The sequence below is a fragment of the Lissotriton vulgaris genome, chromosome 11, assembly GCF_964263255.1.
Source record: "Lissotriton vulgaris chromosome 11, aLisVul1.2, whole genome shotgun sequence".
In the NCBI taxonomy this organism is placed as follows: Eukaryota; Metazoa; Chordata; class Amphibia; order Caudata; family Salamandridae; genus Lissotriton; species Lissotriton vulgaris.
The window spans coordinates 537,125-562,336 of NC_141699.1; the positions used below are offsets into that span (position 1 = coordinate 537,125).

Below are 25,212 nucleotides of genomic sequence, written 5' to 3' on the forward strand. Positions count from 1 at the left end.
AGGTAAAATTTCTTGAGAAACTTGCTGGTCCCCCTGACTAACTCTCTGGAGGAGTTGTTCGCCCCCAAGTACTTCTAACCGACCACAGTAACATCTAAGTGTTCTCTGATAAAGTTTCTAAGAGTCCAATTTGTTGACTTTGCCTAATGCTTGCTCACGATTGAGGGATCAAGCACCGATTTATTATTGCTTGTAAAATTTATATCTCCAGAACCCTCTTGTGGATCTTTTTTGTACTGGTGTATACATTCTTATAAAAATACAACACATTTTCATAAATTGGTATCTGTTTTCTTGAGTGTCGTCTAGATTTCTTCTTCAATTATTTTTGCCTATTTAAATGCTTCACACTTGTTCCTCTGCATAAGTCTTGCTGGTCAGTGCAACAGCTATCCATGGTTGAGATAAGGGTTTTGCAAAACCGAAACCTACTAGACCTAAGGTGGGTGGTTAGGTGTATTGCACGGGAAGGATGTACAACCACACCATATAATACACCAATCCCGGTGCTCCTCTATGCCGATGATGCGGTGTTGATAGCCAGGACCCCAATTGCCCTGCAAAAGCTGCTTGATTCTTTTGGAAATTTCATGTCCAGTCTAGACCTGGTGATCAATAGCAGTAAATCACACACATCAGTAGGCTGCTCTAAAAATAAAGAAAAAACCTTCTTCTGTGACGGCGAGGTTATCTCTAGCGTTAAGGTTTTCACCTACTTGGGTGTAATTTTCAATCATAGGGATACTTGGACACCACAGTTAACATCTAAAGCGAACGCGGTGAGAAGTTCAGCCTCCGCAGTTTTGGGGTTCGCTAAAAGACTAGGGGGGAAACCCACAGAGGCGATCTTGGCCATTTACAAAGCCAAGAGAGCCGCTATCGCAAGATATGGGGCTGCAATTTGGGGCTTTGCAAAACCTGACCGCATCCAAACAGAGGAAAACAAATTCCTGCGGTCATTGCTGGGCCTACCTCAGTCAACTGCAACTTATTCCCTACACCTTGAGCTAGGTCTTGGTTATATTATAGACACGATAAAACTAGCCCCGTTCCTGATGTGGATCAAGCTCTGGCTAAATCCGAACCTTAGCCTTAACCACAAGATCATAAAAGATTGTCTTAAACTAGACCACAGGAGGGATATCCAGTGGCTGTCCTATGTAGAGTCTCTGGCTGTGAAGCTAGGACGCCCTGAGATTTTTGATAGTCCAGAATCCCTGTGTAAAGCAGATCTAGTGTGGGCGAAGACTAACTTTATTAGGCTTTGTGTTGCCGAGCGTGAAACGGTCGAGCTATGTAAACCATCTGTGAGGGTGCATGTAATGATAACTACATCCCTTGATCTGGCTCCTTATTTGTCAGTGGTGACAAATTTCTTCCATAGATGGCTACTGACCAAATTCCGTTTCAATCAAATCTATATGGTCCTTTGGGACGAGAAAGATTGGTGTAGGCTTGAGGAGTCGACCCCATGCAAATGTGATGATCATTCCACCCAGGACACTGCGCATTTTCTGTTTTTCTGCTCCTTTTATTGTGAACCCCGGAATCGATTTTTAAAACCAATACTGAAGGAGATGAGATTTACGCAGTATAAGCCTGCATTGTTATATTTGCAAATGATGGATTCTCCTGTAACTATGTATTGTACCGCCAGTTTCCTGGCTGCATCTGTAAGAAGTAGGAGATTGAGATTAAGATTGGATTTTTAATGCTGAAAGATAACCATTTCTGTATTATGTACTTGATCAATGGACTGTTGGGCTCAAACGGAAATGAAATTGTGTAATTATCCTTTTAAACTGGGTTTTAACTATTGCCATGTTTAATACTGTATTAATTGATTTTTTAAAATGTTTTAACAGTTTTACAAATGTTTAGAATACTTTTATGATTTTAATTAATCGAATAAAGTGGTTTTGACTTGACTGACTTGAATACACCCCATTTCCTCACACCTATATAGAGCCTACATAGAAACCTCTTGATGGACTATCCACATTTTGTGTACTTTTGTTTTTCAGCCTTAGGGTTCTAACAGAACTGGCAGAAATCACCTTTGGTGAGACCCAACCATAGTCCATCTTCTTGGACGGGTGCTGGTTTTAGACGCTTCATCACAACTTGCACTGGTTCGCAACAATAGTTCAGGTTTTTATAAAGCAAATTTGGTGGAACCATATATCAAACTAAATGTCTGGGGGATGTTAAGTCTATGTGGTACTCAATTTTTAAGGGAAGAGGTTACTGGAGGGCCGGTAACAGTATCGAACTAGCAGTGGTGTGCTGGACGACTAACAATTTTGGAATTATATTGCGATTTCTTTAATAGTGCATTTGATTCTTGTCCCGATAAAGATACGTTTGAGCATCACCTGGATCAACCTGACATGTGGACCAACATGCAAAAATGGATATGAAACAGGACAGAAGCCTCGTCATCATCACAGTTTATTGTGAAATGTCAGCCGCCCTTGGCGGGTCTCAGCACACATAACCACAGAATAATACCATACAATAAAGAGAACATACATGGAAGGGCAGGCTGAAAGGGCTCAACGGAAGTAGCAAAGATACCGAACGCTCCATGAAGTTTGGATTCATGGTAGATGAACACTTTGGAAGGTTTGACCCTACCCCACCGTCTGATGGAGGCAGTACACCTAGTTGTGTGAGTCTGGGCTGGACCCTAAGACTTCAGTGCGTATTTATTGCTACCAAGTGGTAAAGGAGCACCGTGTCTGTATTCAGGCAGACCCAAGATCATGCCATGCTTGATTGGTTATTCAGCCTTTGATTGCACAGTTGATGACATCTCAGAGGGCCAGGAATGGGGCTCATGTGTGTGCACTACACAACATACTCACAAAGCCAAGATACTGTGATCTGTGTTAGGCTCTTGCAGGCACTGAGTGCAGCACTACCTGAGACACACCCAGAAATCCTACAACGTAAGTAACTTAGTCGTCGTATGTGATTTGGGAAGAGACCCATCCTGAGACCTAAATACAATTTAAGGCTGCAAGAAATGCCAATTAAATAAAGCACCGACATAATAATGCAAGTTGGGGCCAAACATAATTAACTATGTATCTCAGCCACAACCCATGCTCCTGAATTGTAAACAAACCTACGACTAACCAGGTCAGTGTACACCCTAAGCATCCTGTGGACCTGCTGCCAAGTTACCATCATGGTCTGTGACTTCACAACATCACTGCTGAATCTGGTCTCTCTGACACAAGTTAAGCAACATTGGGTAGATCTGATGTTATCATTGCTTGCCTCTAAAGCACAGATTTTAAGGACTTCATGGAGCAACAATCTGATGTCACAGACCTTGGTGAGAACACAGGGCATTATAATCAACTGACATGTCCAGAAGACAAACAATCTGATTCAATCACCTAGAAAGATTGTTTACCGCCCACTCGTTCACCGGTCCCATGAAATAGAAACAGCGCTACATTTATGGAAATTTGCTTCATCTCTGGTAGGAGTTAGAGCTTTCAACCTCATTTTGATGCCAAAAATCCCTTTTTTTCCATCAAATTAAAATCCTGTAAACGTGATACTTGTGCGATTTGTCCGCCTGAGCTCTGGACTCAGCCAGTCTGTCTTGCCTCTCTCCAATAGTAAGTGCCTAAGCTTGGCCTCTAGCACCTGAACACACAACTGAAATAAACATATGATGGAAAGGAAGAGATAAAATCAGATGCCCTCAGACTTCCAGAAGCCGAGGACACTCAGAAGGAAGACTTACATGGTTTTTGTGCTTTCGTGAGTGCAAGGCAAGAGGCTGCTCCATGACCCTTCATACCACACTTTAAGGCTTAACTCTTGATGGGGTGCTTCTCTGATGATATGGAGCACATATGTCTTTCTGAGAGCCACCCAAGACTTTTGGGCTTGGGTTTTTGTCTTTTCAAGCTAGACCTGTTCGCAGCGAGAACCCTCAAAACATGGCTTCGAGGATTCAGGGATCGCACATGCATTCAAGGTGTCCCTCGCTGGTGGGTTTTTACTCAGCAGGTAATGGCGCCCTCCCACTGCTGTCAAAGAATGGGCTTTGCCTCTTGTTAGACAACTTTCACCTATTACATTTAGGCCAGAAAAGTCCATCCACGGAGATGTGGATCCAGTTCTGGCGTCTGTGTGTGTGCTGTAGGAGCAGGAGGATAGCTGCCACCACACCACACTGTATGAATTTCGACATCCACTGCATATGGAAAAACTAAATTTGTTTTGAGCAGTGGGAAACAGTGAAGAATTAATGATGACTAGAAACTCTACTGCACACACCTGAGTACCAAGGGAATATCTGCTTTACCTTGAGAGATTTTGTTTTCTTGCTGGTTACTTAAAAAATGATACAGAGGGAGCAGGCTCAATTATATGTCGCTACAGGGCCCCATATTATCACGCTACAGCAAATGGGGGTTATGGAGCCTTCTCTAACCCATGTATAGCTACAAAGGTGTGTACTGAAGTTCTACCTATTTTAAATACACACAATTTAAAGCATGCCGATAGAAAAATAAATTAATTTCAAGGACATAATAGAATTAAAAACAAATAAAAACACCTTTCGATTGCCAGTCAAAAGGCTGCTAAGTGCAGATCACGATGCAGTAGTAGGTACTTCTAAAGACATAAGGTTGCCATTGACACAGGTGAATACTTCCACAAACTACAAACATACAGGGCTCAACCCTACTCCAAAACACACAATGCTCGTCTAGCTCAAAGTCTTACATCATAGGTGCATTAAAAAGAATACATTTTAAAGCAGGTGACCGGTATAAAGCTGCTGATTTTTGGTATGGTGTGAAGATTCCTATGTTTGAATTTTGCTGGGTGCTGTGAGGTGCTGCTATGTGATATTTCATTTACTTTTTTTTTTTTTTAATAAAAGCTCTCTTTGTAGTCCTGGATTTTCGCAATAGTCACTTCGATTGGTGGGACTGGCAGGTATCACGGCAGCTTGAACTGGTAAGTGCTGGTTTTCCATTGGGTGATGTCTGCGTTGAGCATGGTGCGTTCAGTGAAGACGACATGTCCTGCAGCATCTACCAGGACAATAGTATTGGTCCTGAAAGTAAAGCACCGGAAAACAAATTGAGAAACAAGCATTAAAGAAGCCAACAGGTCTACCCTTCGCAAGCACAATTCATTTTTTTATGTTTCTGTTGCAAATAAATCCAATATGCAAATACACATGCAAAAATATAATACGCATTGCCACAGCTGATAGGCCAATCATTTGGGACTTTTTGGCTTTGCCAATGGCTTACGTTAAGTAAATACTTTGAATTTGTTAACATTTGTAAACTCTTTGCTTTGGTGCAGTTTTGTATTATAATTTATTAGTACCGTCAAAGCCAATAGGTCTCTCCTATAAAAGGCTGAGCTAATGGGTTTTTGCAATGCTTGTTTGCTCCCATTTAGGAGCCCGGGTGAGTTCTAGCTGTGTGAGGTGTTCATAACTGGGCACGCCTATGAGGTCAGGAACAGACGCTGAAGGAGGTGTGAGTCGGTGGCCCATACAGGTGCTCCAATTCCATGCTCATCCAATCAATGGCCTCTCGCAGAGTTCATATAGTCATTTCACACATTTGTACCATTTCTAATTGCCACATCTATTTACAACAACATCATAGTTACTCATTTATATCACCCTGCTAGCAAGCACTCACATAGCCAGTAGGGCTGGCTTGCTTTTGGCATGTTTGTTGTTGTAAAATATGTCTGGACCCAATAGCAAAAAACTCACAAACCGGAGCCTAAATGCTCTGTAGCTGCATTCTATGTAAAGCACAGTATTGTAGTTTCTTTTTTGTCAAATATCTTTTTATTGATTTTAAAGATAGTGAAATATACAAGTATGCAAGAATAACATGTGGGGGAAGGCGACCCCGATGTACAATATGAGCCGAACAGTACAGTGCGCTTATAGAACATACACAGTTTGTGAACGAAGTATCAGCAGTTTCCAACTAGCTTAAGTAGAGAGCATTAGGGTGTGACCCAGCACCCCCTCTCTCTCCCCCCAACAATTGAACCTAAACTGGTGTGTCACGGTTAGTAGAAGAATTGCACAAATAGTGGCTGTATAAGGGCCTAGCCTAGCTGGCAGCGAGCCCCACTGTCTGAAGCCGCCCTTCTAGAACTGGAGAGTGTTAGTGGGAGTCTAAACATGAAAGAGGTGGAGAGCTCGTAACCTCGGACTGCAGGCAAACAGGGGTATGCCCTCAGATAAGTATTCCACCAAGGGGGCCCACACATAGTCAAATCCCTTGCGTGTGTCTTCGACGATGTCTGCCATCCTCTCCATCACCAGTGCCTGCCACAATCTAGCATGCCATTGCGTGAGGGAGGGTGCCTATAGCTTCTTCCAAGCTGCGGCCACTGCCATCTTGGCTGCACCAAGGCAGAGCCACATTACCGAGCGACCTCCCTGCGCCTGCCGCTTTAACTTGGTATCCCAGGTCCCCAGGAGTGTGTGTTCTATCGTGTCTGGAAGCGGGTAACCTAAGATTTGCTTGATTTGAGCTAGGACCTCCTTCCAAAAGAGCTTGATGTGGGGGCAGTCCCACCAGACATGTCTAAAGTCACCCAACTGCCCGCAACCCCTCCAGCACCTGTCTGAAGCGCTAGGAAAAATGGAGTGTAACCTCTGGGGGTGGAGATACCAATTGAACATGATTTTATAGTGGGCCTCCCGGAGAAACATTGAGCGGTTAAACTTGGGGATATCCCTGTAAAGCGAGGCCCATTGTTTCTCCTGCAATGGAGCGTCCAATAGCGTATCCCAAAACCTTTGGTGTCTCAAGGAGTGTGGGGAGCTCCGCTTCTGTAGAAGGGAGTAGAGAAAGAAGATGGTTCCCTTTGAGGAGGCCCCGGATAAGGCACATTTCTCAATGGGAAGCCGCTCCCGGGTAGCGGCCAGCCGTACCTGCGGTTGCAGCGCCCAGTGTCTAAGTTGGAAATCGTGGAATTCCTCAGCAGGTGGGAGCTTAAAAGCCTTGGAGCACTCCAGGGAGGAGAGTAATTTCCCCCCCTTGAACAGGTGAAAAAGCGCAAGGCATCCCCCCTCCCGCCAGACATTGAAGGGACCCTCCTGCAAGGCCGGGGGAATTCTGGATTAAAGTGCATGGGCGTGAACGGGGACGGAAAAGTGGTGAGGGGAGTGGTTCTGTTCAAGACATACCAGACCCCCAGGGTGGTCCCCATAGGCGTGGTAATGTAGGCGTTGCGTGAGCGAATCTGTTTGTGTTTCAACAGTAGGTCTCATATCGTTCTGCCCACTGTTTGTCTGTCCATATGGAGCCACAGTTTACCAGACTCATGAAGAGACCACTCCGTGATGACCCTCAGTTGGTCCGCCCTATAGTACCCCAGGAAGTTCGGAAGGGCCAACCCCCTTCCCCCCCCTCAGTTGTGTCGACATTTGGTTGGAAAGTCTAGCCCTCTGCCCCTGCCAAATAGACTTAGTGACCATTGTTTTCAATTCGGAGAACAGTGCCCTATCCACAGGAACCGGAAGGCCCTGGAAAAGATACAGTAAGCGCGGAAGGATATTCATTTTTATAGCGTTTATCCGGCCTATCCACGAGAGGTAGGCCGTTCGCCAGAAGTCAGCTTTAATTTGGTGCAACAGCAGGGGGAAGTTTGCCCTATAGACATGGTCCAGCTTGGAGGTAAGTTTTAAGCCCAGGTAGGTGATATCTTTGTTGGTACTATGAAAGGGAGTTGTGCCCTCAATAGACCGCACAGTGTCCTTAGGCACTATGAGCTTCAGAAGAAAGGATTTTGAGTGGTTCAGCTTGAAGCCCAATTGCAGTCTTGTGACCGGGAGGAGCACATCATCCACGAAGAGGGATATCTTGTGCTAGTCCGAACCAAACAGGAATCCCCCTTTGTCCGGGTTGGGTTGTATGCGCGCCCCAAAGGTTTAGATGCTGAGCGCAAATAGGAGGGGGCATAGTGGACACCCCTGACGGGAGCCCGTGAAAGATGGAAAGATGCCAAAGCCATCCCCTTAACCAGGACCTTAGAGCACAGCGCATGGTAGTTCGCCTGGACCATCCCAATAAAGAGGTCAGCAAAACCGAACCAGCGGAGAATTGCAGTTTTATTTTTAAATGCTCTTTATTACATTTTAAGATAAATATCACTTGCATTAGAAAGCAACGCACATTCAGACAGAAATTGCGCCACAGGGTAAACAGTTTCAGTGTGAGACTCAACGGTGAGGATGTAGTCAAGTTGTGTGGGGAGAGTGCAGTTAGACAATCCCGGGTTAAACAAACCGGATTTTGGGTTACATCTCCTCTTTCTGCACGGAGACTTACGTGCCATAGACCTTGGGGAAACGCTCCCAAATCGACTTACGATCAAGGTGCAAGGTGCTGGCATGTCTGGCCGCAGGGCGGGACCCTTGGATCCTGACGCATGCTGGGCGGGGATTCTGGCTTCGGTCCAGTTTTTCTCACCTGCCCCTCGGCTACTGCCTGCATACACAGGTGCAAATGACCATCTAATTTAACCGTGACCTGGAAGCTTAAAAGCAGGAACTTCCAGGCAAAAAAACACTGCACCAGACGAATGTTCGATGGGGCAAGTTAGGTGACAAATGGGTTCTCCACCTTGATGAAGTACGTCTTGCATGGATTGCTTTGAGGAGTGTTAGAATGCAGGCCCTTCAAGAGGCAGTGAAACAGGATATCTTGGTATCCTTGTAAATCGCTCCTACGACAAAAGAGGATAGGGGCATGGTTTTATATTTTAAGTGTGTCTAAAGTGTTGCTGTGTTTCCATATATAACTTATACTACATGAGGGGGCTAAATATTTTCCATCCATTCCTGTTTTACCACAGTATAGCAATCAATAAATATAAATACACACACACACACACATATATATTTTTTCATTTCTTTTTTTGAACATCCCTTGGTATTTTCCATAGAGATGTTATCGCTCTAAACTATCTTATATATCTATTCGTGTCTCACAAGTGTGACTACATGAAAGACCAACCCCGAACAGACCATGAAACACCTAGCTTAATAGTTCTAGGTATTTAATTTTGTCTGCTTTCTTCATTTTGATCACTGCATTGTTATATGATATGCACAAGACAAACCTTACATAGGTCGCCAAAGGCTAGAGTTAGTCTACACAATCTAATCACTGGTCTTTTGTTAATTAATTTGTGTCATACAGTGCTATATATTTTTTACGTTTTGGTAAAAGCAACATCTCTCTGGTTGAATATTGTGCTAAGTTAAGGCAACTGTAACTCCTTGTTCACCTATTTCATAAACCACAATTTTGCTGCTTTTTGTATTTATCTCATAGGTCATCACTAATTATGATACCAGTTGAGAGGTTGGCCCTCTGTTCATATCTAAGCCCACCCAGCACGTACTCATTGCAGTGTATGGGGCATAGACACAGCCCTGACGAATGCCTTAGACCTACGGCTGATTAGAGGCAGAAACATGTTGGCATATTTATTTGTATAGCGACGCATACAGGTCATTACACCCAAGTATGCCTCCTGTATTTACCCCTTGGTCATTTTTTAATCAACCAGGGATACCGCTAAATTAAAGGATACTTTTGTGGATTATCCTATGGTTTTTTAAAGTCAAACTGGACCTAAATCATTGTCCTGGGAGAAGAAATATCTCAGAACTCCCCCAGAAAAGCCCCATTCTGAGGTGGAGTCCACACTGGTAGTAACAACTTACCAAGGTGGGACGAGCTGACCAATGATGAAGCATGTCACATTACGTGAGTGAGCCATCCTCGTCCAATTCTTGGAATTGCCTTGAATTTAGCTAACAAACAACTAGCAGCAAACATTCATTGGGTCTCTGGTACTAACATCATTTCTCTGAGGGTATCACACCAATTTTTGTGTTTGTTAGTGATTTTCTCCTACCAGAAATCTCAGGCATTTTCTTGTTTGTATTCAGGTATTTTCTGTGGGAAGGCATTTTTGGGATGTGAAACTACGCACAGTTCTACTACACCTAAGCAATCGTTTTGTCTCCGATTCTGCTTCGATGAAAGATGAGCATTTGAAACGTTTCGGTTTTGATGTATTTGATTATGAACCAAAAATCTAAAAGCAGTTCGAATTCTCACAAAGGGTCTTTCTTTTGAATCAGCAAATACTGGTATAGGGTTAAATGAGGTGGGACACGAAGGGGGTACAATGTTGACATTGCCTCCTGCCTGAAGAATTACTTCTTTTAGGGGTTGCTGGGTTTGAGATAGTCTTGGATTTGAAGAAGTACCTTTTGCATTGGTATCTTTAGCCCTGTGGACATTGTTATGTGTGAGATGGTAAGGGGATCGAACACTCTGTTGACAGATTCAGCAGTATTTAGCTTTAAACCCCTGTTTCAAAAACGTTTTCTTTTCTTTTAATCCCACTGCATTAAAGATTTTCACTTCATTCTTTATTTTGACAATTTCTTCATTGGCAGGATGACCAAACAGAGATGAGTCTCAAAAAGTAAGGATTAAAACCTTCCAATGAGCATCTGAGTTCAAGGTGACGAGTCCAAGCAAGGGATTCATGCCAAACTGCGGTGGAGGTTAATCCTACAGCTAGACTGCTCACTTGGTTGACCTCTCAGAGTTTTTCTGGGATTTCTTGTTGCTGATGTTTTGGCCTAATGCTGTCTATTTTTCACTCTGTACCTGCCAAGAAGAGCAGTTACACTGGGTTTTTTGTGTTGCAGCAGTTCCGCAAGTGAAAAATAGGAGACATATGGATATCGGTGGTGATTGAGAGATAGCCATACTTGGTCTTCTTAATGTTGAAGAAGGTGCTCTTGTTTGACGTTGAGCAATGTCTTCTCTTAGAGGTCGGCGAAGATGATGGCTTTGTTGACATAAACAGCGATCTTGTCAACATTGTTTGATGCTCATTTGACTTCACATCTTTAGAAGATCCATGCCTCTGGTGTATATGGCGGTGATGAGTAGATGGAGTCGCACCAAACTTGGACACTGAGCAAGTAGGCATTGAAGCTTTCGACTCAGTATGTTTCGACAACGATTTTGAAGGACGACAGGCGTGATAATGTTGGATGTGTTTTTTTCCTCATCTGATAATTCCTGAGTAATTCTTTAGGAGGGTCATTTATCAAAATATGGTATCTTCTAGTGTCTGGTAAGAGATTTAGACTTTCCTGTCTATAACTTGTAGAGCTTGTATTACAATTGCACCAGTCTTGTCCATAGGTTTGATGACAATTTCAGTGTTAAAACGTCAATCCCCCAAGGCTTGCTGTTTGTTACTGGAAAAGTTGTGGAAAGTTCCAGTAACGTTGTGTCCATTGATAAAACCTCTATAATGACTGCCTGCCTGCTTATGGATGTCACTTGAGATGGGATATTGCTGGGTGGTAGATAAAGAGATGACTTTTTGCATAAGCCTGAGTTGGTTCTGGTGTTAGGTGTGGTAGCAAAAAATACTTTCAATTTTATTTTTCTAAACAATTTTGCTAATTTGCAGCATAGTATAAATAGGTCAACACGTGGGACCGGGACAAAGCCTAACCCCTTATTGAGTACTTGTAATTGGCGTTCGGTCACAGATGTCTGGGTAGTTTTTGAGCAGGTTTACACCTTGCTTGTCCCTGGTTGAGGGTCTTTTACCATAACCTGACATCACTTCTTGATGGTTCTCGTGGAAGAGGACAGTGCATGAATAGCTTAGTATTTCCATATCCCTGGATGTTTAGGGAGAATTAGGGTTTCTAGGGAAATGCAGAGGTGTTAACGGGGGCAACCCGCTCCTGGTCATGAACAGCACACAGCTCAGAAAATAAACCTGCACTCTCATGCATGCAGCACAGCACGAGTCTAGGGGAAGAATGTACAGAAGGGAGCAAGACATTTCCTAGCAGGCAGTGCCTCCTAAAGGCAGCAATTCCGTGAGCCACGTGTTCGGATTCACATAAAACTCTGTCCTAGGACTACTGACCTGACAGAAGCACCAATCTCCTGGAACATATCCCAGCAGGTCTACACGCCTACCCACCTATGCAGCGATCTGTTACTGTTCTGTGATAGTGGTAAAGCACAGCAAATGCCAATTGCAGAGTCTTGCTGGCGGTATGCTCATGCCCTGTGCCATGTCCCTGGGGTGTATGATCTAAGATCTTAGTATCAATATCCTTGCCTCAATAGCTGTATCCCAGTATCTCTGTCACCATGACAGTGTCTGTGTCCAAGAGTAGGCCTCTGATTCACATGGTTTGTGGCCCCATGTTCAGTGTTTCTGTGTTGGTGCTTGTGTTCCAGGATCCTGTTGCTATCCAAATGTTTACATCCCAGGGATGGTCCCTAGCCCAGACCCTGCGTTCACGTCTGTCTTCCAGGGCTTGTGCCTCCATGTTCCAGTGTCCATGTACCCATGTTACTGTTTGTGGCTGTGTCCCCGCATCCCTGCCCATATCACCAGCCCAGTGTTTGTGTCCCTGTCTGTTTCCTAAGGTTTGTGTTTACGTGTTCATCCCCCATGTTACTTTCATCGTACTGGTGCCTGTGTCTCTGTGCCCCCCTCGGTGTCCCCAGCAACGCATTTGTGTCAATGCCTGGTTTGAGTCTGTGTCCCAGTGTCCATAATCCCATATCAGTAATCGTGCCGCTACCGGTTTCCCAGGACTCGTGTCCCAGGAGCCATGCTCCAGAATCCTTTTTCCCTGCCCTCTGTCTAGCTTCCGGAGCTTTGTTCGCTGCGCCTCAGTGTTGCAGTATCCCCGCTCCGATGTCAGTGCTCTTGTACCGGTGCCCTATTCCCAGAATTCTTGTCCCAGCAGACCTATCCCAAATCCCTATTCCCAGCCCAGTGCTTGTGTCTCAGTATGCTTCCCAAAGATTATATCTTGTCCAGGCCACTGCCCAATGGTAGTGCTCTTGTGTTGATGCCCCTTAACCAGAATTTGTGTCCCCGGATCCATGCCCCACTATCCGCGTCTCAAGACCCTCGCCTCTATGCTAATGTCTCCAGGATTTGTGTCCCCAGATCCATGTCCCACTATTCAAATCTCAGGACCCACCCCTCTGTTAACATCCTTGTTTTTGTGCCTGTGGCCCAGTGTCCATGTCCCAGTGTGGATCTCCATGCCAGTGCTTGTGTCTCTGCCTACTTACCTCTATTTCCCCAGTGGCACTGCCAGATGTTAGTCTCAGGCCGGTGGCCTTTCCCCAGGACTCGTGTCCCAGAGCCAGTGTTCCATTATTTAGTTCTCAGTATCTGCATCCCTGTGGTGGCGTCCTTGTGTTGATGCCTGTGTCCTAAGGTCCACATTTGTGTCCTAGTGTCCTTGTCCCAGATTCTCTCTCCCCCCAACATAAACCTAGTCATAAACTTGCCAGACATACCTTTGACTGAACACCAGGTGCAAGTACTGAATAAGAGCTTACACCTGCCCAATGCTTGTGTCTGCTTCACAAGCTTTGTGTCCTCTGTGAGGCAGTGTCTCTGCTCCATGTCAGCGCTCTTTTCTCAGGATTTCTCTCCCCGGGTCTGTGTGCCAGTACCCATGACCCAGTATCTATGTTTCAGTGCCCATGCCTCCGTGTTTGTGTCACTGTGAGGATGCATGAGTACACCTTCTTGTGTCCCAGTCTCCGAGTTTCTTGCTCGGTCCCTCTGTCCAGGTCTGCTCCCCATAGTTTCCGACTCTGTTCATGCATACATGTTGGTGTCCTTGTTTCGGTGCCTCTGTCTCAGCACCCCTCCTTGCCCCAGGATCTGTGTCCCAACGTCCTTGCCCCAGAGTCCTAGCCCAGTACTTACATGGCTGTCTGCTTCCCAACCATCTTGATTTTGGTTGTCCCAATGTCCATCCCTCACTGCCAGTGCTTGTTTCCTAGGATTTATATCCTGAGTTCTGTGCTGCAGTATCCACGTGCCAGAGTCTGTGTCCCTTATTCCTCCCTAAAGTCAAAAACAAGAGCGGGACCGGCTTTCCGTGATCTGGACACAGGGCTTGTGGTCATCAGCGATGTGTGAATCCTCGTGAGTGGGTGACGAAGAAGACTATGTCATGGACAGCCTGTAGGAGGTACCTATGGCGAAACTCACCTTGTTCCGTATCCAGGACAACGAACGCACACAGCCGAGTATCCATTAATGATGGGCCGCACAAATTCCTGCCCTTGCTCCACGATTAACGGGTCCGGCAATTGCCTGGAAAAGCCAAAAAGACAACACAGTCAGATTCCCCCATTCAAAACAAAACAGCTTTCTTCCACAAGCATCCTCTCTGGGAAAACAGCTCAGTGGGTTAATACACCTGCCTTTGCCATTCTGGTCACATTTGTGAATCCTTGCAGGTCTGGCATAGCCATCTATGTCTTTGAGGTAAATACCCTCAGATTTCTTTTTCGTGATGCATAAAAAAAGAATAAAGTATTTGACAAAGAGCATTAATATAATCATCTCAGACAATAACTATAAGAAATCTCTCTCTCGACAAGGAAGCATTATACCAATTTTCAATAAGATTTTCATACCTCCCAGAATTACCTCTTGTTTGTCCAACCTCAATCCTAACTAGATGAAAGAAAGACTCGGGGGAAAAAAGTTAACTATTTCATTGTATTCAGCAGGATTCTGCCAAAATGTTTACGGATGATATGGTGTCGTCCTGCAATGTATGCCCAGGAAAAAAAGAGAGTGTATACACATATATAAATTGCACATCTGCATTTCGATTCATCTCTAAAATTGTTGCCTTCTAGAGATAGGTGTGCCAAGGTGATGCTGGACGGTCTAAAGTAGAGTTGGGTCCTTGTCCAACTGCTTTTCCATCTACCTTTTCAGATTTGGACCTCGGGTTGAGATCTTCCTGGGATGATCTCTGCCCAACCACCAGACTGGGGCTATCTTGACATCTGATCCTAGGTGGTTGTGATCAGCATTTAACTGAAACAATGCTAGATCTAGTCCATGACTAGAACAAACTATCACCAGATTCTGGTCTTTGCAACAGAGACTGTTGAAAAAACAAAATTGTAATTGGTGAGATAGATCGGCTTTGAGATTAGGTACTGTTAGATTACAGGGACAGAGGTTGAGATCTATGAAATGAGGTATCAGCCAATTCCAGAATTGTATCATGAAGGTTTAAGACAGGCAGGCATGAGACTGAGAAGAGGCTATTCTCTGAAATAGAAGGTATGCAGTGGATGGAAAACGGTCACCGAAAAAAAAACAAGAGGCATGAAGCAGGAGTAAGTCAACCTCAATTTTTATGCAGGATTTAGAAGTATAGTGGGAGAAGGTTTTCTGACTTAACAAGCAATCACAGAATGTAAGCTGTAGGGAGAAACATAGTGCTCAATATCTCGGGCAGACAGCCTAATCGGATGATTCTGAGTGTACAAGTCATTTAAACATTAAAAGCCCTCGTCTATCATGTCCCAAGCCTAGGGCAGTCCTTTTAAACATAGCCTGGAGTATCCCTACCTTGGTACAGGGTCTATACACTGCACAAGGGGAGGTGGCACAGAAAAAGAAAAGTTTTCCTTTAAAGATTTTGCCTCACTATTCTGTAAATAGAAGGTGTTTTCACTCGCTCACTAACTTATGTGGCACTGGCTGAGAGTATCGTCAATACGCAATCACATTTATACCCTTTTTTGTCACCTAAATTCGTCCAAATTTTGGATGACCCGGGTCCGTTTCTGTGCACAAGTTGGGCTGACGTTGTTTTCCCAGACACTGAAAGTATATCAGGATTTATTAAGGAGGAGACCTAAGTGAGAAACAAACGAGGCAAAGCTCATATTGAAATTCGATTAGATCATTGCTGAGGCACTGTGGATGAAGGGGGCTGCAGTCTGTTGTTCAGAGTGAGAAGGGTCCTTCAGCTGAGACCAGTCTTATCTCTTTCCTGATCACCATCGTTGTAGCTGTTTATAGACCGATGTAGAAAGTGCACGCCTCTTTATGCCTCTGCTGTGGGTGCTCCAGGCAGGATACTACTCGGCTGTGAGGGTGCATCACCCCTCACAAAGACTCTGTCTACAGAACTGCATAGAGAGGTACTTGAAAAGGAAGCCACCCCAAACAAGTTCTCCTGGCTGCTCCTCTTGTTTTGATCCTTTTAAATTCCCTGTTTCCATCACATCACAAAACAAAAACATGTGTCTCACTCCCACCCCCCAACAACTCCTGAATGTGCACAGACCAGCCACAGGCACTAAACCCTGTGTGCTACAAAAAATAACATCCCGCGGCCCCCCCCCTCCTTTCCAGAGTCTTCGTACCCCAGCAAGACTGAAAACACAATCCACTCTACCCCTCCTGTTCGGATGGCAAAACGAGATGGATCAGTATGTGGGGGAGGCTATGTGTGGAGGACAGGAACCGAGCAGGCAGTGAAATCACTCAATTGCATCTCGAATGTGCGGGCTTCATTCGCTTACTCAAAGCCTATCCAAGAGTGCATGTTCTCACTCTCGCAGGCCAGTCATTCAGTGCCTGTCTCAGTGCACACGCATACTCTGACAGCATGTCCCAACTCACAGCCTCAGAGGCACACAAGTACTCACTGCTTTGTAACGCTGAAAACAGGTTACATTTTGATTGACTCGCAGTAACAAGTTCGGGGACTCACTGTGCCAGGTCTCAGTCCAGTAGGTAAGTAAAGACACAGTGACAATGTTCCACAATGAGAGAATACTGTATGTAGCAAGCCATTCTAAAGCTGTGTATATAATATCTCTCTCGCTCTTTCTCTCTCTCTCTCTCGGTCTCTCTCTCTCTCTACATATATATATATATATATATATATATATATATATGAACCAAATCCTGTGTTCAAAATCCTTCAGAAAGCAGACAGTGACTCCGTGGGATTCATAATCAAAGGTCTTTATTAACAAGAAAGACGACCAGACGCGTTTCGGCGGACAAGTCCGCCTTGCTCACTACATCTGGTTTCACCAAAATTGTGAGTCATATTTATAGTGATAGGCAGTAACCTATTTCATTTCATTTCAATCTTTATTCGGTTTTAAAAACCTTATAAGATACAATACATTAAAAACATAACACATCATATTATAATACATAGCAAATAGCAGCAGTGGGTAAAAATATCATCACATCTCATTTGTACAAAATACGCAAAAAACCATCTACATTGGGGTTGACTAGATCCTGGTCGGTCCCTCTTCTATAGAGAACACTGAATAAATATACATAATAGTAAAATAATAAATTAGACATCTGTTTTTGTTAAAAAAAAAAAAAAAAAAAAAAAAAGTGGTATACACCATAGCGATAAAGCAGGCAGCACTATATTAACTAATAAATGAGTCAATAACTTGGGAAAGTAGCCCATTACATTTAGGTTTTTTGATTTTTCTTCCTCCTGATCAAGGCTACACATAGGAGAAAGCGACTTAGGCTAAACACAATCGGTTGTGCAGTATCTCCTTTGAATATTCTGAGTCCAACCTTAATTTGTCTAAGGCCTAACCTTTTACAGATTGGCTTAAGCCATTTTTTCCTTGCTTTAAGGTATGCTGGGCATATGAATAGAACATGAGACTCATCCTCTTTCATCCCCATCTCACAGAACTCGCATATATTAGAGCCAGCGGCCCCGGTCAACCCCTTATTACAGTTCCAGCTAGTTGTTCTTTCTTTTAATAGCAAAATGCTATACCGGAACTTTAAGTATAGGCTTTTAGCCAATGGAGGGTGAATTTCATCCATGAGGGGCTCTAGTTGCATATTCATTTTAATTTCAAAAAATTTCGAAGTTAGAGTCCCTGTTCTGGGATTTGAAAGCACTGAATCTCTAATATAGTCCCAGTACCTTTGCTTCAAGATGTTTTTTGAGCTGTTTGTAAGAGAATCAGGGTCAAACCAAAAGTCACTTAACCCTAGTTTTTCAAACCATTTTTTGACGTACTCTAGCCATGGCAAGCGCGTGGTATTCTTTATAGCCAATATCTCTTGCAATGCTTCTCTATAATCAGCCAACTCTTCAGTGGACCATAAACGGACCCAATAGAGTAGCGGACGAAGAGAAGCATAATCATCAGTACGCCTAAAATTAAGGTCCCATAATACGGGTGTCAGTGGTGTTGACCCAGGTATCCCTAGAAGTTGCCTAATGAAGGAATTTTCCCTCACTCGGAAGGTATCCTTTAAAGCATAAGCCCAAAGGTCCGCACCATAAAGTGAGGATGATTGCACTTTATATTTAAATAATTCAATGGCTGGTGAGACTGCTTTGAAGTGGCTATTCTTGTGCTTCTTTAAGATCGGTACCTGGTTTTGGGTCAGCCTTAGTTTTGAATTCTCCAATTGTGTTTTCCATGTGACATCACTGTCTAAAATAATACCCAGGTATTTAAAATTGGGAACTTCTTCAATAGGTTCATTGTTTATCTTAAAAACCTTATTAAAACCTTTATGGGGGTTGATTGTCATAACTTTTGTTTTTGAGGAGTTAATTTCTAATTCCTTGTCATGGCAATACAAACTAAATGTGTTTAAAAGATTTTGGAGCCCCCTAGGTGTCTGAGAAATTAAGATTGTGTCGTCTGCGAATAGTAATGCCGGAACGGCTTGCCCGCTCAATTTGGGAGAGTCATGCTCGCAGCCCAAAAGAGTATCGGGGATGTCATTGACGTATAAAGAGAATAAGGTAGGTGCCATTACGCACCCTTGCCTTACCCCTTTTGCTATTTTTATTTTCTCGGTGACTTCTCCATTCGGTCCCCATCTGACTCGTGCGTAATTATTTTCGTGGAGTCTGGTTAAAATTTGAAGGATATTTCCAGGGACACCCATTCTGTTTAATGTCTTCCATAGGGCTGCCCTAGGAACCATATCAAAAGCTGCCTTCAAATCAACAAAGGCCACATATATATGGGAACTCCTTATAATGGTATATTTCCAGACTAAACATAAAAATCTAAAAACCTGGTCTACAGTGCTTATCTTACATCTAAAACCTGCCTGATATTTTGTGTAAATAGAGTGCTCTTCAATCCAAGAGGTGAGCCGACCAAGAACCTGTCGCGCAAAATTTTTTTGCAACACGTCAATAAGGCTGATAGGCCGGTAGTGCGAGGGATTTGACCTATCACCCTTCTTGAACAGAGTTACAATCTCTGCCCCCTTCCAGGTTTCCGGAATAGGAGCTCCTTGAGCAATTTCATTGGATAATAAATTGATATAAGGAGCCCAGATGTAGTTTTCATGTTTCCAAAGATCACCTGGAATTCTGTCAGGGCCTGGTGCTTTCCCTGACTTGACTGCCTTAATTGCTGAAATAGTTTCTGTTAGAGAAAAAACAAGGGGTGCATCATGCGCTGCCAAAGGGGCCTGCAAACTATCCCAACCTCCACTCTCACCTGAACTTGTACAGGAATATAACAAAGTAAAGTGCTCGACCCATGTTTTTTCCTCTAACAATTTGTCTTTGCATTCTGTCACCCCCCTGGTGCCTCTAGCAATGAGGCTCCAGAAGGAGGTCTGATCTTTGCACTTACATGCGTCCAGCAGATCGGACCAAACCCTTTCGTCCCACTCTTTCTTGGCCTTTAATACGATTCTTTTATACTGGGCTCTCTTAGCTCTCAAAATATCCATTGAACCCCCCCTGACCGCTGTAATTAGGTCTGTCTTGGCTTTCCGGCAATCCTGGTTATACCAGGTGATCCCAGTTTGTTTACTCTTTTGGGCATTATGTGATCTTTTTACCGCTCTGGTCAGGATCCCTCCAAGTTGGTTAATTAAGTGTTCATGGGATTCTATCAGACTAGGATTTTGGACGACAGTACTATTACCTAAGAGAGAAGACATATGCCTCACAAATACATTATAGATTTGACTAATGATTTTTGAGTTGTCTAATACCACTGGCCACTTCAGGGATCTACGGTTATTTGCCACTAGGGGATCCTGTGGCAAGGACATTGTGCTATTAGCACTTTTGTCAAGGGTTTTAAAAATCTGAGTTTGGACAGATAAGATCAGAGGATAATGGTCGCTTTCCGTGCGATCATCCACCATTAGGTCGATGGTCATAGGCCACAAGTTCAGGGAAACTAGTAGATAATCTAGGTGGCTGGAGTGTGCCCCTCTGGTAAACGTTGGTCTACTGGGGCAGTCTGATGGCAACCGCCCATTACATGCGCGTAGGCCGGATTCTAATGTCAAATTCAGTAATTGTAGGGCGCTCACTGAGCAAGGTGCTTTGTAATTCGTATCTACTAAGGGAATATTGTTGGCACTGTCCTCGTCCTTATAGATGTCTTCTAGACCTATTATGGGTTCAAAACCTCTGTTGAAATCACCGCCTATAATCATTTGTGCATTTTGATCAAATCCCGCCACAAGATTACTCAGGTGGGTTACAACTGTTGATTCTTTACATGATCGATGTGGTCTGCTATAGATATTGATCACATAAATGCTACAACCCTTGGTGTTTTTTAGCTCAAGTAATAAGATGTCGGGATTATTTGTATCAATTTGCTTGAAGGACAGGCCTCCTGTGATTTTCACCCAGATTGTTAGTCCGCCAGAGGGTCTCCCCCCATTTGTATTTACTGCGGGTATGAAAAAAGATCTATAGTCAACCTTGAAGTAGTTTTCAAGCCCCCAGGTCTCCTGGAACATGATTAGATCCCCACTAGCCAGATAATCATGCCAAGACGGATCTGAAAGATTTTTTTTCAGACCCGCAATGTTCCAGCAGATGATTTTTGTACTTCCTAAAACACCTAGTGTTTCTACTACCTGACATGGTGCGGTTACCCTAGATGTATCTAAATGCAGTTGTTGTGCCATTGTGTCAACAGAATGTAATGGCTGTTGCGAGATTTTAATAGGTGCAATCTGCTTTGGTTCGACTTCAAGATGCAACCTAGGATATGTGTGGTTTGTACTACATGGCGTTGTCAAGGCCCTTCCCTCAAGTCAGTCGCAGTCAGCTAAGCCAGCTAAGGCTTCAAACCTATTTGAGGTGCTAACTCCCCAGTTGTAGGATGGGGCCCCAAAGCCCCAACCATTTATAGGGGCATTCCATCTAGGTGCAGGGGTAATGGGAAAGGGTGGGTTCTGGTGAGACCCCAGCCATCCTCCATTAAAGTCAACATTGCCTATAGGTGCTGGGGTATTAGGATACAATACATTCTGCTGCATGCCTGGCCATCCTCCATTATATTTAACATTTCCTATAGGCCCACAGTTATTGGCTATTATGCCAGGCCCTCGTCTGCCCATTTGATTCCAGTTTTGCCCTGAGGTAGTGTTGTGAAAAGTATTGTGTTGGTTTAGTAGCCATGGGCCTGCCCTGTTTTGGGGAGCGTAATTTGTATCAAAAGCTGGTAGTCCCCCTCCCCAACCATTATCTCTCGTTGACCAAGCTTGCTTCCGGCGTTTTTCATTATTGGCCTTTTGTGATTCATTATAGAAAAATTCTAATGTGAGAGGGATTATAGAGCTACTTCTTTTTTGTGGTGGAAGGATATTTGATAAAATATCAGGAAGGGCAGCTGGAGTTGAAAAGTTTAATATCACACAGTCGCCCTTCCATTTTTTTTGCTTGTTTCCTATCCAACCAACCCTCCTTGCCGTTTTAATTTCATCAGCCAGCCGCTGTTCACCCCCCTGTGCTATCCGCATATTATTTGAGAGCCAGTATAGTGCCTTGCTTTTTAATGATGAGGCTGACTCAGTTTGGTCCGGTGATAGGGTTGGTGTATTGGCTAGCACTAGCACCAGCGGTGCTGCTTCAACTACAAATTGTGTTTGGTTTTCTTCAAAACTAGAGGGCACTGTAGCATGTGGTGGATCAATTAATCGGACAGTTGGGGCTTCTAATGGCAAGTTGTTAGTAATATGGGCTGAAGTTTGTGGGCATTCTGAAGGAGTTACTCCTGGAGGGGTAGCATCTGATGTTACCCTGGGTTCATTATCTTTCTTTGGGGAATCACGGCCTTTATTAACATTACTTAAGGCATTGCCTATTGAATCTGCTAAGACATTTTGTGTGCTTCCAAGTTTCTTTATCTCTGCAGAAAGTTTATCAATCTTACTGATAAGTGGCTTAATAATTGTCTGAATTTTTATTTCTAACAGCTCCGCTATTTTAGACATTAAGACCTCGTCCAATATGTCCCTCGGATTGTTTTCCTCGTTATTCTGGCAGGTACCTTTTAACTTTGGTGGTGATGTGACCTTATTTTTTCCAGAACGTGCCCCCCCACGTTTTCTTTGCAATCTGCGACAGGCTCTAACTGCCCTTGAGGTCTGTTTAGCCAGTGGATCGTCCTCCACGTCTTCTTTTTCATCATTTCCTTCAACCTCAATGACAACCTGTGCATCTGAGTCATTATGTTGTTCAATGTCCCCCACATTCACTGTGCTGACATCGATGTTGACAGTTACTGGGGAAACTGGTGCATGGGGATCGTTGTTAGAGTCTAATAACAGGGACTCATTGATTTGCGAGGAGGTGGGTGGGCTCATGGGAGGAAGGATAGGTAATTGGGACAGACCTAATGATTGTCTGCGTTCGCTGTTTATTTTACTGACCACTTGAACAAGGTAGTTTTCCATGGTGTTCTTTGGTGTTTCGGATGCCATGTGATGATTTCTTTTACGCATAATTATGCAAAGGTGTGTGATAGTCTTACACCCACGACTCAATAAAATAACAAAGTATAATTCCCAAGGTTAAAACAAATGTCTTACTTCAAAGCTTGTGCAGATATCCAGCTGACTCCTTTCCAGATTCGTCAGTGTGTTTGTCTGTTATTGGCGTTTCCACGTGGGCCCCCTCCTTATCCCGGGCTCCTGGGCGATTAAGCCTGCTTACCGACCCCCGTCTGGATAACTAGGGCTCAGGAGGCGGTCAACCAGCGTCTGAAACACCACTACTCACAATAGGCTGTCATGCAGGTAAATCCCTGGTGCACAATGAAGTAACTTTTAGGGGGGTGGCCTAGCCTGGCCTACTCGTGCCGATGAGGGCCGTAGAGGGCCCGCCCTTTGCCCGGGCTTAGCCCCGGGCGTCCCGCTCGCGTCCCACTCTGCCGGTCTCCCCTGCTTTAAGCTGTCCTTCGCGCTCTCAGGCGCGTCACGCAACGCGCCGCCGCGAGGCCTGCCGGGTATTGTAGTTCCCGGAGCGGCGGCGCGGGTCTCGGTGGCAGGATGACTCTTGGCGGTGGCGGCTTCTGTGTCTGCTGTACGGCGTGGCAGGTAAGTTAGTAGCGGTCCCCCCGCTCTGCCGGTCTCTCCCCTGCTTTAAGCAGTCCTTCGTGCTCTCAGGCGCGTCACGCAACGCGCCGCCGCGAGGCCTGCCGGGTATTGTAGTTCCCGGAGCGGCGGCGCGGGTCTCGGTGGCAGGATGACTCTTGGCGGTGGCGGCTTCTGTGTCTGCTGTACGGCGTGGCAGGTAAGTTAGTAGCGGTCCCCCCGCTCTGCCGGTCTCTCCCCTGCTTTAAGCTGTCCTTCGCGCTCTCAGGCGCGTCACGCAACGCGCCGCCGCGAGGCCTGCCGGGTATTGTAGTTCCCGGAGCGGCGGCGCGGGTCTCGGTGGCAGGATGACTCTTGGCGGTGGCGGCTTCTGTGTCTGCTGTACGGCGTGGCAGGTAAGTTAGTAGCGGCCCCCCCGCTCTGCCGGTCTCTCCCCTGCTTTAAGCTGTCCTTCGCGCTCTCAGGCGCGTCACGCAACGCGCCGCCGCGAGGCCTGCCGGGTATTGTAGTTCCCGGAGCGGCGGCGCGGGTCTCGGTGGCAGGATGACTCTTGGCGGTGGCGGCTTCTGTGTCTGCTGTATGGCGTGGCAGGTAAGTTAGTAGCGGTCCCCCCGCTCTGCCGGTCTCTCCCCTGCTTTAAGCTGTCCTTCGCGCTCTCAGGCGCGTCACGCAACCTATTGGTTCAGTGAAAAACGACAGTACTAACATGTGACAAAATCATAGACATGGAGGATGAAAAAACACATCAATTTCAGGCAATCATGTGAAATGCAACATTAAAATGAAATAGAATCTCGGCAAATTTGATTAGTTTCATATTTTGAGATTCTGCAAACCCTCCTATCTATTGTGCTCCTCTTAAATCAGAGATTGTACAATATAAATAAATGTATTGCGCTGTGCCTCAATTATGTGCGTTAATTGTGGACATAACCTTCCTAATCTGTAATTTTCCAGCCACTGTATCCCTTCTGCCTCGTGTGCATGGACACCGGAGAAAACCGTGAGTAAAGGTTTGCTCCTGTCGTGGATGTTTGTAAGATCATGTTACAACAAAAGAAGGGCTGAAATGAAAATAAAAATGCACGTTCCACATTCATTTTGAAACGGTTTTGGTGAATTTATGTTAGCGATAAATGTCGGGAGAAACTTGTGTCACAACACAGAAGGGCGTCGAAGACAGGCCAGGTGCAAGAATGTCGAGTGGGGGAAACAGGGAGCCGTATCGGATTAAGATAGTTTGCATCAGGTCTGGGGCACGATATAGTGGACGCACCAACAGAATATATTAAAAAGTGTTATGGACAAGGCCCACTCATAGAGCACGTTTGTGCCTCGAGCAATACATGGTTCATAAAAACCGCCGTAAAACATTTGTAAGAAGGTCGGTGCGTGTTATTGCCCAAGTGGGCTCTGACAACTTAGTGGAAGTCTGCCAAAGAGCCTGTATGACTAAGGTGAGTGAATCATGAATTGAATAATTCATTGCGGCCTCTGTGGTTGGAATCCCGCAAAATAGAGCACTGTGTGTGAATATTTCAAACAAGCATGTGTCAAAGTATATGCAGATAAAAATCGGAGTTAGTCGGGGTTAGTCGGCCGTGTGCTGAGTAACAGAGAAGAGATTGGCACTAGGGTCAGTTTCGGAGAAGCCAGTCACATTGGTAGTTCTAGTGTCATTATGTGAAAGAAATGGTGGTTGTATATTTACAGGTGGATGTGCGTGTGTTTGTGGGTTAAAAATCAAGATGGTGAAGCTAGATGTTATGCAGCTTGATTGGCCTCAGTGTGGAAGCACGAGGAAAGAATTCTGGAAAAAATGTGTTAGCTTATTGAGCGATGCACAGGTTGCTTCATCCGAGTTGTGGCCGTTAGGTATCTTGGAGTTTAACTGAATGATGTATTTAGACTCCAATCGTCTAAGTGTTTGAAGTCTATTCCCCC

At 44.7% G+C, this 25,212-nt stretch overlaps 1 protein-coding gene across 3 annotated transcripts in view; it reads right to left on the reverse strand.

Annotated features, from left to right (window-relative positions):
- Nucleotides 1–2,434: 2,434 nt before the first annotated feature.
- TANGO2 (transport and golgi organization 2 homolog) overlaps nt 2,435–25,212 on the reverse strand; it is a 781,874-nt gene continuing 759,096 nt past the window's right edge. For all 3 annotated transcript variants that reach the window (XM_086942620.1, XM_086942621.1, XM_086942622.1), the window contains exons 9-10: nt 14,119–14,223; nt 2,435–5,092 (exon numbers count right to left, since the gene is read on the reverse strand). In XM_086942620.1, coding sequence (XP_086798746.1) covers nt 4,975–5,092; nt 14,119–14,223 — 223 coding nt within the window. In that variant the 3' untranslated portion in view covers nt 2,435–4,974. The remainder of the gene's footprint in view (nt 5,093–14,118; nt 14,224–25,212) is intronic.